This window comes from Mus pahari, chromosome 23 (genome assembly GCF_900095145.1).
Source record: "Mus pahari chromosome 23, PAHARI_EIJ_v1.1, whole genome shotgun sequence".
In the NCBI taxonomy this organism is placed as follows: domain Eukaryota; kingdom Metazoa; phylum Chordata; class Mammalia; order Rodentia; family Muridae; genus Mus; species Mus pahari.
Genome location: NC_034612.1, coordinates 15,727,677 through 15,747,263, shown reverse-complemented (window position 1 = coordinate 15,747,263; position 19,587 = coordinate 15,727,677). Strand labels below are relative to the sequence as shown.

The 19,587-nt window shown below is 48.5% G+C and overlaps 1 protein-coding gene across 1 annotated transcript in view; it reads right to left on the bottom strand.

The window, feature by feature from the left end:
• Tmem132b (transmembrane protein 132B) overlaps positions 1-19,587 on the bottom strand; it is a 252,724-nt gene that overhangs the window by 159,049 nt on the left and 74,088 nt on the right. Inside the window, exon 2 of the mRNA XM_029533848.1 lies at positions 4,362-5,253. Within this exon, the coding sequence (XP_029389708.1) occupies positions 4,362-5,253 (892 nt within the window). The remainder of the gene's footprint in view (positions 1-4,361; positions 5,254-19,587) is intronic.

Genomic DNA, 19,587 nt, shown 5'->3' with positions numbered 1-19,587 from the left:
TGGAGTTCCACTGCTCCGCCTGCCGTGGGCTCCTTCAAGACCACAGCAGCCACCAGTTACAGAACAAGTCACCCGGGCTGATAATTATGTAACCCAGCGGGTGCCGCACACACCTGCGCCCTGCTTCCTTCTCTCCTGTATCAACGCAGTTTCTTTTAAACGCAAAAGCAGAGGAGGGTGATGGCTCTGTTCCTGACTGTAATTAACTCCAGAAATATGTGTCCTTTGGCAATGAGGTCAACCTCTGTACACAGACCCGGGGAGTCTCTGAGGAGACTGACACTGGGCGCTGAGAACTGATAATAAGGTGAACTATAGCCTCCCTGCCCATTGTGTGTGTGTGTGTGTGTGTGTGTGTGTGTGTGTGTGTGTGTGTGTGTGTATGCACAAGCACACGGTCTCTCTGTGTGGCTGACTCTGTCTCTGTGTTTCCTCTCTCTCTTTGTCTCTCTATTTCTCTATCTCTCTGTCTCTGCATGTGTATGTCTCTGTCTCTGTCTCTCAGTCTCTGTCTCTCTTTGTCTCTCTCTGTGTTTCTCTCTGTCTCTGTGTGTCTCTGTCTGTCTCTCTCTGTCACACACACACACACACACACACACACACACACACACACACCAGCCTGGAACCAGAAGAATAAACAGGATGGTTAATCCTGGTTGTCAAGCCTGGAATCAACCCAAACTACTGGGCATTCCTGGAATTTTCTTGATCAAATTTCTTGGAAGTGGAAGACTCCCCGCCGAACCTGGGCTGTACCCTTCTGGTGGCCGCTCAGATGAAAGGACACGCAGGAAGGACACTTTGCTTTTTTTTTTTGCATGCTCACTCTCACTCTCACCGGCTGGTTCATCTGTCCTGTCACTGTGGCTGGTATTAAATCCAGCGACTTCTAGATCCCAACATGGGCTGAAGACCGGCAACTCTCCAGGAGTCCTCCAGGACTCACTTCAACAACAGACTAGGACTGCGGAGACATCCAACCTCGGGGTCTGAGCAACCATGGATTCTCTGTCTTCCACCAGGAGCCGGCTATTGTCAGACAACGCGGGCTGCCTCCTGTGAGTCCATCTAATAAATACCCTTCTGTTCTATGTGTTCATCCTAGCCATTCCAGCCCTTCAGAGAGCCCTGACTGACACAGAGGAGACCATGGCTGAGCAGCAAGTCCCACGGAGCCTCCCAGCCCTGGGATTATAATCTCACACTACATGCCTGGCATTTTTTGCATAGGTTCTGGGGATGGAACTCAGGTCCCCCTGCTTGCAAAGCAAGAAATTCAACCAACTAAACTTTTCTTCAAGCCCACTTAGCATCTGAGTGAGTCCTGCATGCACCCAGGACTGCATATTCAAAGGAGCCACCCAGAACTGTGCATTCAAGTGACTGTCCTCTTGGCCACAGCTTGGCCCCAAGCCTGAAGCTGGCGTTGCACTAATTTCTCACCCACGTTTATAGATAGACATGGCTTTTTTTTTTCTTTTTTTAAATCTCAGCTCAACTATTCCAGTACATTGTGTCTTATCTAGATGCCGCAAAAATTTCCATAACAGCAGAATTTACATACAGATGGCAAATAAATAAAGGTTGCCTGTGGCTTGGTCTGTGGCTCTTGTGGTCACAGGGTCCCATTAGGGCTTTATGAACTCGCTCTGGTGATGGAATGTTCTATCGATCTTACAGATTGCTGCGGTGTGATCCAGCTCCGCTCCAAAATGAAATTAATTCTCAACAGTTCTTCTGCTATGTGAAGGCACCAAAATTGAGTTTCTTCTGTATGCAATGCTAGAAATATGTCTCATTTCTCCTTCAAGCCACAAAATGAGTCTTCTCTCTCTCTCTCTCTCTCTCTCTCTCTCTCTCTCTCTCTCTCTCTCTCTCCCAATCCATTTCCCTTAATACCATAAAATTGCAATTAGCCTATAGGGCACAGACTAATCAGCTCAAAGATTGCCACATGGAAGTCAGTCTAGGCGAGAAAGGGGGAAGGGGCCATTTCCACGAAGCAAGACAAACTGGGAAAGCCAAATGCACCCCAGGGCAGCCCCCAGAGCTCTCATGCTGTCTCTGGGAGTTGAACCTTGTCAAGAAGCACTGACTCAAGGGACCACACTGTTACTCTCTGAACCAGCTAGCTGCCTACTGTGTCTGCATAGGGGAGGCAGCGTTTGTGAGTAAGACAGATTAAGGTCTGACCTTGATGGGCCACAGGACTGACTCCACCCAGGAGAATTTTAATGGGAAGTCACAGGTCCGACAGGTATAAGCCTCTAGTGAGAGAGTGCTAGGGTGCTGGGGAAGGTCCAAGCTCCCCTTTCTAGTCTATTCTTTTTTTTTAATTTATTTATTTCTATTTATATGAGTACACCATGGCTGTCTTCAAACACACACCAGAAGACTGCATCGGATCCCATTACAGATGGTTGTGAGCCACCATGTGGGTGCTGGGAACTGAACTCAGGACCTCTGGAAGAGCAGTCAATGTTCCTAACCGCTGAGCCATCTCTCCAGCCCCTCCAGTCTATTCTTAAACCTCTCTGTCCAAAGGGACTCCCTAAACAGGAAGCCCAAAATAAGACGCACAAGTGTTGTTTGTCCACGGGCTGCAACAAGTCATGCCGCAAACAGAGCAGCAAATGTCTACTCTGTTTTTGGTTTTTGGTTGTTTTTTGGTTTGGTTTTGTTTTTATGAGGTAGAGTTTCTCTCTGTAGCCCTGGCTGTCCTAAAACTCGCTCTGTAGACCAGCCTCAAACTCAAGAGATTCACCTGCCTCTGCCTCATGAGTGTTAGGATTAAAGGCGCCACCACCAGCACCCGGCCATGTCCACTCTTAAAAGCTCAGTGTAAGAAAGGAGAGGGCACAGGTGGCCTCATTTGGGTTTCTGTTGCTGCAATGAAACACCATGACCAAAAGGCAAAGCAGGGAGGAAAGGGTTCATTCAGCTCGACACTTCCACATTGCTGTTCATCACCAAAGGAAGTCAGGACAGGAACCTAGAGGCAGGAGCTGATGCAGAGGCCATGGAGGAGTGCTGCTTACTGGCTTGCTCCCCGTGACTTGCTCAGCCTGCTTGCTTATAGAAGCCAGGACCACCAGCCCAGCCATGGCACCACCCACCATGGGCTGGGCCCTCCCCCATTGACCACTAATTGAGAAAATGCCTTGCAGATGGATCTCGGGGAGGCATTTCCTCATTGGAGGCTCCTTCCTCTCTGATGACTCTTAACTTGTGTCATGTGGACACACAAAACCGGCCAGGGCAAGGGGGTTAGAGAGGTTGGTTCACAACAAGACAAAGCACTAGGAAGGATGAGAATGGCATTTGCTTTACTGAGGGAGTATCTCCCCGGCCTGAGAGAGAGAGAGAGAGAGAGAGAGAGAGAGAGAGAGAGAGAGAGAGAGAAAATCTTTTGCTACTCTGGCTTTAATTTGATCATTCAGTAGAAAAGTCAAAAAGCTTTTGTAAATAACGTTCTATTGCAACCCAACTCCCCCAACCCTCCCATCCTCATCTCACTTGACCTCTAGCTCATGGGAGGGTCTCGCTGCACTGGGCTCAGGGCCTGCCTGCAGAACACTCAGTTCTGAGCAACCCCACCATCCTGGCGCCGAGAAATGACAAACCTCCAGAGTGACCCACAGCCACAGAGAGCTGTCCCCAGAGGGGTCTCCAGGTGCCTGAGAGCATATCTAATTAAGGTTTGCTGCTGCCAGGGCATATCTGGTGCACGGTACCCTAATTCCATCTTCTAAAAGCATTCGCTGAACCATACACACGCATCTCTTAAAGCTCCCAAGTGTCGACCCAAGAGCCATTGCTTTGAAATAGGATTCTCGGGAAAGACACGGCTCTGTCTCCCAGGTTTTGGGGAGAGTGGAATTCTAACAGCCACGGCCAGCAAGAAGATGAAGCAGGTGTCACATCCACACTGGTGACCCCGAGTACTCTGTCCCTGTCTTTCAGCTGTCTTCTCTGACCTCTGAAACTGCCCGCTCCACTCTCATGGAAACAGAGGTCAGCTCTTTACTGTTGGTGATTACTAGATAAAACTTGTCGCCAGGCATGGTGGCGCACGCCTTTAATCCCAGCACTCGGGAGGCAGAGGCAGGCAGATTTCTGAGTTCGAGGCCAGCCTGGTCTACAAAGTGAGTTCCAGGACAGCCAGGGCTACACAGAGAAACCCTGTCTCGAAAAATTAAAAAAAAAAAAAACCTTGTCCTCACAACCTTTACTAGAATTGAGCACATGGGCTTCTGACAGACCCTCCACAGTGATCGCATGACCAGCCCCACCCTAGTAGCTGACAGCTCAGGGTTCAGCCAAGAGCCAGTTCTCCCATCTGATGTCACAAAACTACTTACCTAAGAGTAAACTTCTCTGCCAGGGAGCCACTGGTGAGAGAAACCAAAAAGGTGGCCGTGTCCCCTTCTCGGATGAGGTTCAGAGGGATCGAAAGGGCCACATTGTCATCGAGGGTCACCAAGGACCACCGCAGGTCATCCTGGGTAGGGTAGACCACCACGCTGCCGATCCTTTCCCGGGCGGGGAGCACTGGCTGAGGCTCCTCCTGTTCTGAGTGGATATTGTTTTCCCATTTGCCCTCCTCCTCCAGTGGGCACTGGCCGGCCTCGTTGGCTGGATAAAGTGCAAAGAAGAGTTCCATGGCTGTACCACCCAGCAACGCTGGAATCTCCTCCTGGGGTTCAAGGTCCAGGCCTGAGCTGAACCACTCAGGCAACAACTCCAGCTCTGCCACGCACAGCCCAGGGGCCCCCTGCAGCCGGCAGCTGGCTGCCACCTCCCTGGCCTCTGGGAAGGCAAACATCTTGACACAGGGAAGATCATCCCCAGGGTCATTTTCATCCCAGCCCATGCCAGTGACATAAAACAGTGTCTGCACTTTGGGTCTGTTGGAAAAGATGGAGCTGTCGAGGATATGGGATTTGAGCCTCCAGTTGAAAGGGAACCTCTCCATATTTCCAAAAGGGGTGGGCGTGAGCAGGAAGTCCCAGGGCACCCTCTTCTCTACGGAGAAGGGACCGTAGCTGGCATTGATGGCCGGAGGGCTCTGGGCTCGGTGGATGAAGAGTGTGGCGGATCGAGCCTGCAGGCTGGTGTTGCGCATGAGGTCCTGGTTGGCCTCCTTGAGGAAGAACGCCTCTTCTGCATCAGTGACGTGGAAGCCGGCTGGGAGATAGGCGGGCAGGGAAGAAAACCTCTGCAGGCTGTCTGCAGTGCCTCGACCTGTACTCTCTGCACAAGAAAGAAGAGGAGAGTCAGGGTTCAAGGTCTGTTCCGCTCTGTGAGGAAATCAATATAATGGCATCTCTGCCCACCATCCCAGCAAGGTGCTCCACGGCCACACAGCCCTTCTTCCCTTCCCATGACGGAAAAAATCAAAGAATCTTAAAGAATCTTCCAGAAAAGCCCAGTATGGAATGCAAAGGAGCCCTGCTGGCCAAATATCCAACAGTCCTTGAGTTAAACAGTTGCCTCTCCAGAAGGGAAATGTTAACATTTCCCACACAAGGCAGGCAAGCATAGGGAATGAGTTAGAAGTCTAGGACTCCACTTGGGTTGGGTTATATACACTCTGCTCTTCTAACAATGCATTTGGCAGCTGCTTACTGTGCAACATCCCTCTCTGAACAGTGTATCCAGCAACCTTGGATCCCTACCTGCTCCAGCTATACTTACATGCCTCTCTCAATAATGAGACAGGTTTCTCCTCCCATAACAACAAGCAAACTTAGACAGTTCCTCTTCACATATCTTCCCAATTCATCCAGGTATGAAGAAGGGAAAGGCCAATCTGACCTGAACTGGTTTGTAATACATGCATCATAAGGCAAAATTGTGTCCTCAAGTGAGTTTGTAGGGAGACTCCCCGAGTCACCACCTTATGCCTATATACAACTGGGAGTACATAAGATTAAGACCAGATGCGTCCTGGGAAGGTTCATGCACACACTACTAAACCTCTATTTTCAATGTAAAATGTGTGATGTTTGTGATCACATGTGCCATATCACATATATGTAGAGGTCATAGGATGACCTGCAGGAGTTGGTTCTCTCACCATATGGGTCCTGGGATCAAACTCAGGTCTTCAGGCTTAGCAGCAACTACCATTACCTACTGAGCCATCTCGCTAGCCCTAAACCTCTCTTTACATGTTATCCAATCTCAGGCATTTTATTATAGTAATGGAAGCAGATTATCATATATTTGACTCTATTTGGATAAAACTAAGATTTATATATGCACATGTATATGCATGTACTTATATCTGTGCGTCTACAAAAACCAACAAAGATATTTTTTTTTGCTCTTTATTATTTATATTTCTACTTTCAATGTGTCTCAATAACTAAGTACTGTTCATTAAAATGTGTAATACACAGGCAGGAAGAAACTGTGTGTGTGCTACATGTTGTATATTTGTATGCATGTATACGTGCATGTGTGTGTGCGCATCTGTGTATATGTCATGTGTACATAAATGTGTGTGGTATGTGTGTTTGTTTGTACATGTGTGTAGGTATGTATGTGCCTGCATAAGTGTATGCATATAGTTTATGGTACGTGTGTGTGTGTGTGTGTGTGTGTGTGTGTGTGTGTGTGTGTGTATGTTATCTAGATTCTACCTTCAAGTGAAAACATGACATTTTTCTTTCCAAGTCTGGATTACTTCACCAGATGAAATTCAAATTAGAGTTTGTCTAGGTGTGCTGATTTTTGGGGGGGTTAGGGGGGCTCTCCAAATGAGAAAACTACATTCCAGATGAATTTTCTGATGGAATAACTGACCAGCAGACCACGGTGAACAGGAAAAGATGACCCCCTTTGGGGGGCTGTGAAGACACCTGGCTGTCATGTTCTACCTTCTCCTAAACTCTAGGCCATTTCCAGGGCAGGGTTTAAATTCTGATTTATTTAGAAATTCAGAAAAGGAAATCAGAATAAACACACATTTTCACGTGCTCCGTGTTTCTGCGTGAAGTGACTTACTCCTTCATCTTTCATGTGGTTATGCAACGTCACTCAAAAGTCGATTCATCCGGACCTTAAGGCCATGCCTTCTTTCTTTGTTGAAGGCAAAGCCTCAGTTTTACCTGATACGTCCCTTGGAGGCCTCACTCCCATCTCACCATCAATCAGCCAAAATGTGACATGAACACTATCTCACAGTCTCTATGGACAGCCAGAGACATCCATAGCTGGGGCCATATCCTCCCCTCCAATCAGATAGTGAGCAAACATGCCACCCAGAATATGGCTGTATTTGGAGAAAATGTCATTGACAAGGTAATTCCGTTTACATGAGGTCATCTGAACTCAACACAATTGCTGTCCTTACCAAAAGAAAGAGATCAGAGTACACACAAACATAAACAGAGGCTCCCGGAAGACTCGGGGAGACGGTGTCCATTGGCAAACCAGGGAGAGGTGCTTCGGAAGAAGCTGGACCCGTTGACATGGTGACCTAAAACTTCCAGTCCAGGCTGGGAGAAAACTAAACTGTTGTCGACATTGCCTGCTTGTGGCACTCGGTTCTGGCTACCACGGCAGGGCACAGTTAATTCAGCTGGCTAACTTTGACATCCTCTAACCTGACACAATAATTATTCCTTCAACTTTCTCATCCCAGAGCACAAAACAGACTCTCATTAGCAGGGGTGAGGCTCCGTGTGTGCACCCCAAGGTGCCTCTCCATCTCCCTCTATATTCTTCTATGGAGATAATTTTCAAGTTCTTCAGAATGAGCATGTGTTGCTTATCCAATCTGAGAGAAATATTGACACTCCTTTTTTAAAAAAATAAAGATATGGAATTCAATTTTAAGTGGCAGACTGACTTCACGCGTTCCCATGTTCCCTGGCACCACCATGGAACCCGGGCAGAAACGAAGCGCCAAAGTAGCAAAAGAAAGGCACCCATCAGCAAGAGATGGAGGGGGCATGTTTGTGGGTAAGATGAGGGGGTGCATTTGTGGGTAAGATGAGGGGTATATATGTAGGTAAGGTGACGGGAATGTCTGCATTCTATAAGTGTGGAGTCATCTTATGGAGTCCACCCACCACTGGGAGGTGTTACAGCAGCTAGAGACGAGCCTTCATGCTGGCTGGCCTTCCACCTGTCAACTTGACAGGACGTGGAAGTACCTAGAAGGCACACTTTGGGGTGTGTTGTGGGGCTGTTTCCAGGAAGGCTTACCAAGGAGGAAAGAGCCGAACTGAATGTGGGTGCGCTGTTGCATGCACTGGCATCCTAGACTGAATGAAAAAAAAACAGGAAGATGGCTCAACAGGTAAAGACACTAGCCTCACAAGCCTGAAACCCCAAGACGGAGCTCTAGAAGTCACATTTTAAACAGGGGTCTGGAGAGATGGCTCAGTGATTAAAAGCACTGGCTGCTCTTCCAGAGGACCCAGGTTCAATTCTCAGCACCCACATGGGCAGCTCACAACTGCATGTAACTCCAGTTCCAGGGGATCTAGTGCCCTCACACAGACACGCTCAGGTAAAACACCTGTGCACATAAGAATAAATAAATCATTTTTAAAGAAAGAAAAAAAGCCAGATGTGATGTATATATCTATAACCCTAACACCCTCAGAGATGGATGGTGAAGACATGAGAATCGCTCAAGGGACACCTGGTCTGGAATACATACCCCAGAGATTAAAAAAAAAAAACAGTCAGAGAGCCCCTGACTGATCGAGGCAGATACTGAGAACCAACTCCTAAAAGTTGTCTTCTGACCTCCATATGTGGACTGTGGCATATATGCATCGCCCTCTCATAGACAATTAATTAATTAATTAATTAATCAATTAAGAGAAATCGAGTTGAGCCCTACCATTCATGTCTCTCTGCCTACTGTCCGTGGACACACTATGACCAGCTGCCTCACATGGCTGCCTCACACTCCAGTCGCCATGCCTTCCCTCCATGATGGACTGCGCACCCTTAAACTGTGAGCCAACTGTGAGCCTGCCTTAAGTGGCTCTTGTCATATATTTCGCCACAGCCGTAAGTAAGTAAATAACACACCAGCTAATGCACCATCCATCAGCTAAGGCTCCTTGAAGTCTGAACTGCTGTGGCCCCACTCCTGGAAAAACTCAAATGATGAATGCATCCTGAATGTAAACAGCTGCTTTCAGGCAGGAGAAAATCAAGATGGATGACTAAAGGGGTGGGGGAGAGCTAATAAGCCCATGTGAAAGATTTCCATGGAGTAGCAGACAGAGAAAGAGCCTCATTAAACGGACTCTATAGATCTCTTCATGACAGTAATTTTGACCTCCTATAGACACCATCAGCTGCTAAACAGTAGGATGTTCTCAGGACCTCGTCCTAATTTCCATTTATATTTATTCTAAATTGGACACCTTGGAGATATTAAAGAAGAAGGAGATGCTAAGTGATCCTGACAGCCCTGCTGCTGTCTGATTAGAAAGCAGATGAGGTCCACAGTGGGCGGGGAAGTTCCTAGGCAGGAGGCCTGATGCTTCTATCACCTCCATTTTTATAACAAGACAGCCTCTCTGCGTGTCAGTTCTGTGTTGCTTTCTTCCTCCTGCCAGCCATGAGGTGACCAAGTAAAGTCACTTGCCACTATGCAAGTCCGTTTGTGGGAGTGTCGTATGGAGAGACACTTACTTTGAACTTCTCAATAACTGAGACCAGGCTTCCCCCTTCTGTTGTTCATTAGTGAAATAAAAACTGACTTCTTTGGGGACCAGAGAGATGCCTCAGTGGCTAAGGGCACTGGCTGTTCTTGCAAAGGACCCAGGTTCAATTCCAAGCTCCCACATGGTAGCTCACAACTGTAACTCTGGTTCCAGTGGCTCTGGTACCCTCTTCTGGCCTCCACAGGTACTGCATGCACATGATGCAGATAAACTCACACAGGCACACATAGATACATACACATAAAAATAATAAGTAGGTAAAATTGTAAATTTTAAAAATGATTCTTAAGGGTATGTATGATTCTTTTAAAGTGTTTGTCACACAAACATGAGGCCCCAAGTTTGAGTCCCTATTACCTATTTAAAAAGCCCGGTGTGGTAGCTCTCACCTGGAATCCTAGTAATGAGGAGGCAGAAGGAGGCAGATCTCTAGGGCTCATCCACTGTCTCCAAGTTCAGTGAGAGACTCCGTCTCAAAAAAATAAAGTGGGAATTGATTGAGGAAGAAGCCCGACCTCCACATGCTTGTGCAAACATCACACACAAAGTGATTCTTTTTCATTTCTTCTTCTTTTTTTTTTTTAAGATTTATTTATTTATTTATATGTAAGTACACTGTAGCTGTCTTCAGACAGCTCCAGAAGAGGGCGCCAGATCTTGTTACAGATGGTTGTGAGCCACCATGTGGTTGCTGGGATTTGAACTCAGGACCTTCGGAAGAGCAGTCAGTGCTCTTAACCGCTGAGCCATCTCTCCAGCCCTTCATTTCTTCTTTATCTTGTATGTGCACATATGTGTGTACATGTGGGTACCACGGCATGTGAGTGGCAGTCGGGGGAGAGCTCCTTCTACTGTGTGTGTTCTGGAGATCAATCTCAAGCCATTAGGCTTAGTGGCAAGCGCCTTTACCAGCTGGGCCACCCCATCAGCCCCATGAAATGATTCTTTCAAGCCACATAGTTCTTCACAGAGTTAGAACTAAGATCCCTTGATGCTGGCTTCAGGTCTCTATTGATGGAGTCAGCGTTCACACCACCACCTTCCAACATAGTCACCAATGTCCTCAAATGCACAAGTGGGAGGATAGCCTGTGTTGGGTGTGGTGAAGGGGTGAGTCAGCAGATCACATGACAGAGTCACACAGACCAAGTTCTCACACACATAGCGCTGAAGAGAGAAGCAACCTCAGTTAGTAACCACCCACTTCGTCTGAAAAAAATAAGCTTATCAGAGACGGCAAGAGTGATGCCCAAGAGTCGTTTCTTCTGGCCCTTCTGGACTGGCGGGAAGCTGAAGGAGATGCTACAGGGAGGATGTGGGCTTCTAGCATTGCTGTGTGTCAATTGTTTGTGCTTGATGCTACCTATTCTGTGGTCATTTGGCACAAGTGACTCCAAAAAAAATTAAAAACAACAACAAAAAAAAACAAAAACAAAAACAAACGAACAAAAAAAAAAAAAAAACACACACACACCTAAGTTAACAACAAATCACACTTGGCAGCTGGTTCGGGAATCAAAAGCCATTCATGGGGCGGCTTTCAAAGGAACTCCACTGTTTCCCAAATCAGGAAGCAAGGTAAAAGGAAACCAAAATGAAGCCACAACCACGCCGTGCAGGATTCCTGTGGGAAGGCATTCAAACCACGTGCCCTTGGGGCCTTCACCAGCTTGATGGTCCTGTGAACTTCCTGTTCTAACTGCTCAGAGTCCTTCCTCACAGGGTGTTACCATGTCTCCCTGAATGTCCTAGAACTCATGATATAGACCAGCCTGGCCATAATGTGCAGAGACCCCTCTGCCCCCGCCTCGGCCTCTACCTCCTGAATGCTGAGATTAATGACATGTGCCACCACACCACGCTCAGCTCCACCCCTTGCTGAGGGACTTCCAGTTGTGAGAAGACAAAAAAAAAAAAAATGTATGCCAGTACACACCAGAAGAGGGCATCAGATCCCATGACAGAGGGTTGGGAGCCACCCTGTGGTTGCTGGGAATTGAACTCAGGACCTCTGGGAGAGCAGCCAGTGCTCTTGATGCTGAGCCATCTCTCCAGCCCCAAATATCCTTTTTTTAAAAAAAAATGTTGTCTAGTACAATGAGAGAACATACAAGGCACGACATTTAGGGGCTGATATCATTCTGACTGTTGGCAGGTCTCCAAAAAGGGGATCACAACGCTGGCTTGGAGCTGATGCAAGTTGGCAATTAGTAGCCACTGGATGAGATTTGGTGCCAACAGTCAGGGAAATGGCTCCGCAGGTAAAGGTGCCCACAACCAAGCCTGACAACCTGTTTGAACCTTGGAGCCCACGTGGGAGGAAAGAACAGACAACTGCAAGTTGTCCTCTGACCTCTTCTTGTGCGTTATGACATACACGCCCAACATACAGAAGGAAATAAATAATTGCAAAAAGCAGCAGCCATAGTAACAATACAGTAATAATAACTGAGGGGATTGTTGCAGACCTACTGTGTGCCGGTGGCTGTTCTAACTGCATGGTTCACATGTGTTCTAAACATGTTTATAGGCACCAGGTTCCACACCTTTATTCTTTGCACAGCCCTGTAAAATGCCTGCGTTGTTTTCAGATCACTAATACCGATATATGATTGCCACATAAACTTGTAATGTAGTCCTAGCTGGGTAGAGATGTCAAAGTGGAAACGCAGAGGTGTCCAGAGACTAGTCTTAGGTCACACGGCAGGGAAGAGGTGGAGCCAGCCCCAACAGCTGGTTCCAGATCCCACCAAAACAAAGAGAGGCCCAAACAGATGTGTTTAACTGGTCCTGTGACCTTGAGGTCTGCGGGGGTGGGGGGGGGGGGAGAAGAACTGTGGGAATAAGGAACAGACACTGGAGGCCCAGAAAGACTCCAATACAAGCCCCATCATAAGTGAAACACTCACTGTAAAGAATCCTAGCGGGAGGAAAATGTCCCCCAAAAGCCCATGGTCCCCTTTCCTGGAATGTCATCTGGATGATATTGTGTGCACAGTCATGAGCTGGGAAGGAGGTGGGCTTTCACAGCTCCTAGCAGGTGCAGGCCACAGGGGCAGCCCAGGCTGCCTGAACCTGGCTGCCCCAACCAGGCTTGAAGGACAATACCGCCACCTGCTGGCTTCAACTGTCAAAACAGAATGAAGCAGGTGCTGGACCTTGCTTTGGAGAGAATAAAGGATTTTGGGGTTTGGGGGCGTTCCTGCCCTCCCACAGAAGACCTTTGGGTGTGGCACAGATCTAGGAGTCCAGTCTCTTCAAGTTCCCAAAATCACAACTTGGTAAGATTCAGGCAAGAATGGGGTCACCACCCTCAGACCAGGAGAAAGGGACCAGCAAGCAGTAACACAAGGCATTTGCCCTGAAGACTAAATTCTTCTTCCAGCAGGGGAAAAACTCATGTACCATGTCCCTGACCTGGAGAGATTCCCACTTCAGAACATTTGCCTAGAGAGGCCGCACACCCTCCTTGATGACACGTTTTCGCCAGACACAGGACCCTGTAGTGTAGCCTTGGGTCCTGGAGTACCAGGCTGAAACAACAGCAATGACAGGTATGGTGACCTTAAAGGTCACCATTCCTGAGTCCCTCCATCCATCTCTCTCTCTGCAAGTAGTCACAGAACACAACAGGAGGCACCCGCCTGCCCATCACAATCCTCAAGTGATATACCAGCTGTTATGTTACAGTTGTCTACCCTCTACGGGATTCATTCCAACCTCAGACTAAAAATTGTCCCCTCGGTGATGGATAGATGGCTTCTCTTCCAAAGGACTGGGTTTAATTCCCAGCACCTATATGGCAACCATCTATAGTGCCAGTTCTGTGTGACCTGATGCCCTCTTCTGGCCTCTGCAGGAAGTGCACACATGTGATACACAGACCTATTTGCAGGTGAAACACCCACACGCATTACATTAATTTTTAATAAAAATTAAGAACTGTTCTTGATCCTCCTTTCATAGGCTACCTTCATGCTGAGAGGCCCCAAGGGGAGGAAACCTTCAAAAGCTAGCACCAAGAGAGGTAAGTGTGGCCTACGTCAGCAATGGTGGATAACTTGAGTCACCAGGGCTCTGAGGGAGACAGAAGCCATGTACAAATTGGACAGCATAATGGTTCTTTTCCAGAGACCTTGGAGCTGAGGCTGGGGCGTAAGTCTTGAACCCCCATTCAGACACCCCACACACACATTGTACTGACCTCCACACCCCACAAAACAGCATCAAGCTACTGCTTACCACGCAGTTGCCTGGACAACAGAACATCAGAGTGGGCTCTGCCTTGGGCTCCTGCTGTCTTTATTGAAAAATGTGTCATCAAGGAGGGTGTGCAGCCTCTCTAGACAACTGCTCTGAAGTGGGTGCGTCTGAGCTGGAGACCACTCCATTAAGGCAAGAGCGACTCTCCCCCAGCCTGAGACAGCCAGCGCAGCACACCTGAGTCGTGTGAAGTTCCGAGGCATGACAAGAGGCCAGGCTCCAGACACACACACACACACACACACACACACACACACACACGAGTCCTTTTCTCATCTTAAGGCATTAATAAATTGCCTCCCACATTACCCATTTCTCTTCTCTCCCTTTGGGGGAAATCTTGGTAATAAAGGGTACACGTGACCCTATTCAGGACATTTTTGGGTCTTGAGGGCTGACGAGATGGTTCAGTGGGTAAAGGTCCTTGCTGCCAAACCTGATGATCTGAGTTCGATTCCCAGGACCCCACAAATGTAGAAGGAGAAAACCCACTCCTGGGTGTTGGAAGTTGTCCTCCGATTTTTCACACTTCTGCTGTAGTATGGAGGTTGCACACACACACACACACACACACACACACACACACACATACACACAAAGTGTAATAGAACTCATTAAAAGCCAAAGCAAGGAAGAGCAGTGGGAAACACTTGGCGTGCCCATGTGCACTGCTGTGCTTCCTGCCTGGCCTGAGGACACGGCACATGGCCACATCTCCTTAGCCTATCTACTTGACGGATGTAGTGAGAAGCCTAAGGCTTATGTGGGCGGGGCACCAGCTCTGCTACGGCCTTGTGTTTTTTGCTGTGCCCTCACCCGTACGCTCCTGGCACTCAGGGAAAGTGAGCCAGAGGCAGCTGTGCCCCTAGAATCCATCCACCGCACCCCGTGTGCCAGATAATAAGTGTGGGATGGGGACCCGGGTTACCACGTCTGCTGCCGATCACCAGCTCTCTCCACTGGAATGACCTCAAAGAGCCCTATCTCAAGCTCCCAGCTGGCACTACCTACCCAGTGGGCACAGGGAAGACACTAGGGCTCAGAGGAATTTAGTTCATTGAACCTCGGAACCAGCATGTCTCCATTTTTCAGGCTGCTGAAGATCCAAGACCCAGCTGTCACCGTGTGGCACAGCTACATGGGTGTGATCTCACTCAGAGCTCAAGGGAGAAAAAAATGGAACCCTTGACCACGTAAAATGAACACATCTGGCCTTGAACGGGGTGTTTCCCACTTCTCCAGATTCATTTTGTGAACACACCTGTCTAGGTGTGAAAGGCCACATTCAAGGCTCCTCCTAAAAGGAAACCTTACATCAGCAGCCACAGAGGTAGGAGTGTCTACAGGTTGGGAGAGGGAGAGCTGCGCTGGCTCTAACAAGAACCTTTGCCCTCTGAGCCCTGCTCGTCCTCACAAATGCCTGGGGGAGGCATGGCTGATGGTCACCAGACCTGTGACACCAGGAAGCTAAGAGGCACAGTGAGCTTAAGAAATGAAGGCAAAGCCGGGGGTGGTGCCCTACACCTTTAATCCTAGCACTCGGGAGTAGAGGCCAGTGGATCTTGGTCTGTGGCCAGCCTGGTCTATAGGGTTCCAGAACAGCCAGGGCTGTTACAGAAAGAAACCCTGCCTCAAAACAAAAAACAAAAACAAAAACAAAAACAAAAACAAAAACAAAAACAAAAGAAGGCAAGTTTTTCCCCCCCTCTGTGTTAGCTAAGGATTGGAGCAACAATACACGTCATAGGCCAGTCATGCAATGGATTGCACACTGACACTACTGGTTGGAGAAGGCTCTCTAAGGCATAGTGTAGGTTCCATGATAAAAAAATGATGAGCAGAGAAATATTATCTGCTACTATCTGTTAGGATACTATATATAGCAAACTATATATAGACTTTATGTGTGAATACACACACATTATATATATATACACATACATATATATGGAAGCATAGAAAATGCATTTATATGCTTTTCCAAGTGTAAAATAGCTCCAAACACATAGAGAAAGAGGCTAATATTGGTTGACTGTGGGTAAGGCTAGTTAGGATTTCTTTATAATTAGTTTTATAGTCCGAATTAGAACCATATGTGTGTATCATAGCTTTAAATGCACGAACAGGCTTGCTGCCATATGGTTTACAGACCATATAATGCATTCATTTGGTACCCTGATAACATACACTACCTAACACAGACCCTGGTCAGCCTCCAGCCTTGTTCCTCCCACCTGGCGTGATAATCTGTATGTTTCCTGTTCTAATATCTCTTCTGTTGCTATGATAAGACACCCTGATTAAAAGCAACTTAAGGGAAGGAGTGGTTTATTGTAGCTCACAATTCCCAGTCACAGTCCTTCAGAGCAGAAAAGTCACAGTGGCTGGAGCTTGAAGGCGCTGGTCACATGACATCCACAGTCATGTAACAGAAATGAATCCTGCCTGCTGCTCGCTTGCTAGATTTCTCCTCCCTTGTACTGTTCAGGGGCCCCTGCCTAGGGAATGGTGCCTCCCACGGTGGGCTGATCTTCCTGCATTAATTAACAATCGAGATAATGAGGCAGCTCATGCTTCTGTTGAGTTAAAACTAAGCAGTGCACACACACCACGTTCCCAGGCTCAGTGGATGTGCCCAAGCGTGCTTGTGTCTTCACCGACTGTGTTATCTCCAGTTTCAGGTCCTGGTAGACAGCACTGTCAGAAACACATACACCCATGTTTTCTTTTCTTTCAGGCAGAAGTAGAAGGGCCCAGTCCTACAGCAGAGGCACATTGCTAGAAGCTGCCAACTGTTCTCAAAGCCATTGTGTTGCTTTCCATCCCAGCCACCAAGAGGGATGTCACTTGGCTGCATCCTTACCAACACTCAGTATCATCACTACTTACTCATCCTATCAGTTTCACGGTGGCATGCTAACTCTCGGCCTGAATCTGCATTCCCCTTGTATCTAATAGGATTGAAATGTAGATGTCTGATCCGTAACTATACTATAGACACAGAAAAACCAAGACCCCCCTGATTCTCTCCCCAGTATCAGACGGCCCTGAATCAGCAGTCTATACACAAAGACCCTGTGTCTCCAAGGCTCCTGATTCCCAGTTTGCAGAGCGAATATCAGAGACACCATCAGTGGGATCATTAGTGACAGCCTCCACAACCAGACATACGAGTAGCTCCCAAACTGTGATGGTTTGAATGAGACATGTCCCCCCACAGGCTCTTGTGTTTGAACACTTCCTCCCCAGTAGGTGGCGCTGTTTGAGGAGGTTATGGAACCTTTAGGAAATAGAGCCTTGCTGGAGGAAGTATGTCACAGGGAGTAGGCTTTGCGAATTTATAACCTCATCCCACTTCCTGTTCTTTTGCTCTACTTCCTATATGTAGTTGGAGATGCGCTCTCCCAGTTTCCTGTTTTGGCTGCCATGCCTCTCTCACCGTGATGGGCTCTTTCTAGAACTGTAAACCCTAAAAACCTCTTTCTCCTATAAGTTGCCTTGGTCATGGCTTTTATCACAGCAACTGAAGAGCACCCGGTCCAGGCAACTTGCAACTGAGAGCCTGTAGGTACCTCCATGCCTCTAACCAAGGTGGATATCTTCTACATCCCTAATGTCCCTGGGTCCTGGGTCCCAAGGCCTGGGTCCTAAAGATAAGTTCCATGGGGCCACAACGGCAGCTCATGATGCATTTCAATGATTTCATCTCCATTTAAGTCATCCAGAGAGGCGGGGCTCCGCTGGTTACCCACTCCCAGAATCTCCACTGCAGATGAGGATGTGGAGGGGGGAGGGGGCGCTTCAGCACTCACACAGTAAACAATCCCTCTCCTCTTCTAGCTCAGCTCCCCACACTCTCCCACCCCAGCCATTCCACCAGGCCCCCTCTAATGCCCTCCACATCCTGCCACAGGCCAGCTCCACCTGCTAATGGAAGCCAACTGTCTCGAAGCTGGCTGGTAAATCTTATTAAAGCAATCCCCTCCCTGAACCCAAATTATTACAGCCACCCTTATGGTAGAATAAAAATTAATTTTCTCAGCTATAATAAGAACGATAAGAATGAATCACTTGGGACCAAATAAAGATTACAATTAGTGCCAGCAGAATAAATCGAAGTTTAACGTGGGGCAGCTGTGGATTTGCTCCGATTTTCCTCTCCACTGTGGAAACTGGCCTCCCTCGTGGGCCTTGTGGATACAGTGGCTGTGGGGAGTCCCTGGAAAGAAGGGATGGGCTCTGAGATGGCACCCAGGGGGAGTCCAGGGAAGAGAGACGGTGCTGTTGAGAGCAGCACAGGCTGTGGAGACAGTGGCCTCCCTCAGGTCCCTGTGGACTGTGTGGTCACTGAGCCACTCTGCATAGGTGTCCCTCCTGGGAGTTGTTCCCGGCTTCCCCTGGGGACATCCTCCTCTGTCTCCTCCCTGCTTCTTGTCCCCTCTTCCTCTGCTTCTCTGTGTTGTAGTCATTGTCCTCCTCCTCCTCCTCCTCCTCCTCTTCTGCCTCTTCCTTCCCTGAGTCTTCCTCCCCTCCTCCTTCCCTCCTCTTCCTCCTCTTCCCTTAATTCTCTTCCCCTCCTCCCCCTCCTCTTCCTCCTCCTACCCTTAGCCTCTTCTTCCTCTCCCCTCCTCCCCTCTCCATCCTCCTCTTCCTCCTCCTTCCCTTAGTCTTCTTCCCTTCCCCCCTCCTCTTCTTCCTCTTCCTCCTTCTCCTTCCTACAGCCCCTGGTCCCCCTCCCCCTCCTCTTCTTCCTTCCCTTAATCTTCCTCTTCCCCTCCTCTCTCCCTCCTTCTCCTTCCCTTAGTCCTCCTCCTCCTCCTCCTCCTCCTCCTCCTCCTCCTCCTCTTCTCCACATTTCAGAATCTCACCTCAATAACCCAAAGCCGGTCAGGAATGCAGTGAGGCCCTTAACACCGAGTAACATCTCTGTTTGAAATACTCATCGGGGGCTGTGGAGATTGCTCAGTCTGTGCTAACCACTTAAGCATAAGACATGAGTTTGATCCTCAGGGTCTACAAGAAAGTGGGGATGGGAGCTCAAACTGGCCATGGCTGGCATTCCTAGTCCTGACAAATAGCTCTCTAGTGCTCACCGGCTGGCCAGTCTAGACTAATGGCCAACTTACTGAGTCTAGAGCAGCCCCCACGGGAGCCTTTTAGGCAAATGCCTGAGAGAAGCTGGGAAGCTTCCAGTGACCAAAAGCAACTCTCTGCACCTGCAACACACCCACCTGTCCCCGAGGTGGCCGTACGTGCTGTGTGCATACTGACGGAAACCCTCTCAGCGGCTCTGGGTGTAACCGACATTTCTATTCTATGTGGAAACCCAGGCATGGAGATATTGTGCCATGCCCACCGTCACACAGCAGGGCCGAGCACAGTCTAAATCTGAACCAAGCGGGTCATGCTCCTGCCTCCACATTGCTTTGTTATCTTGGATGTGGTCTATCCATTGCTGGGGACTCTTCTTAGAAATCCCCGCGGGGCCGGGCATGGTGGCGCATGCCTTTAATCCCAGCACTTGAGAGGCAGAGGCAGGCAGATTTCTGAGTTCGAGGCCAGCCTGGTCTACAGAGTGAGTTCCAGGATAGCCAGGGCTACACAGAAAAACGCCTGTCTCTAA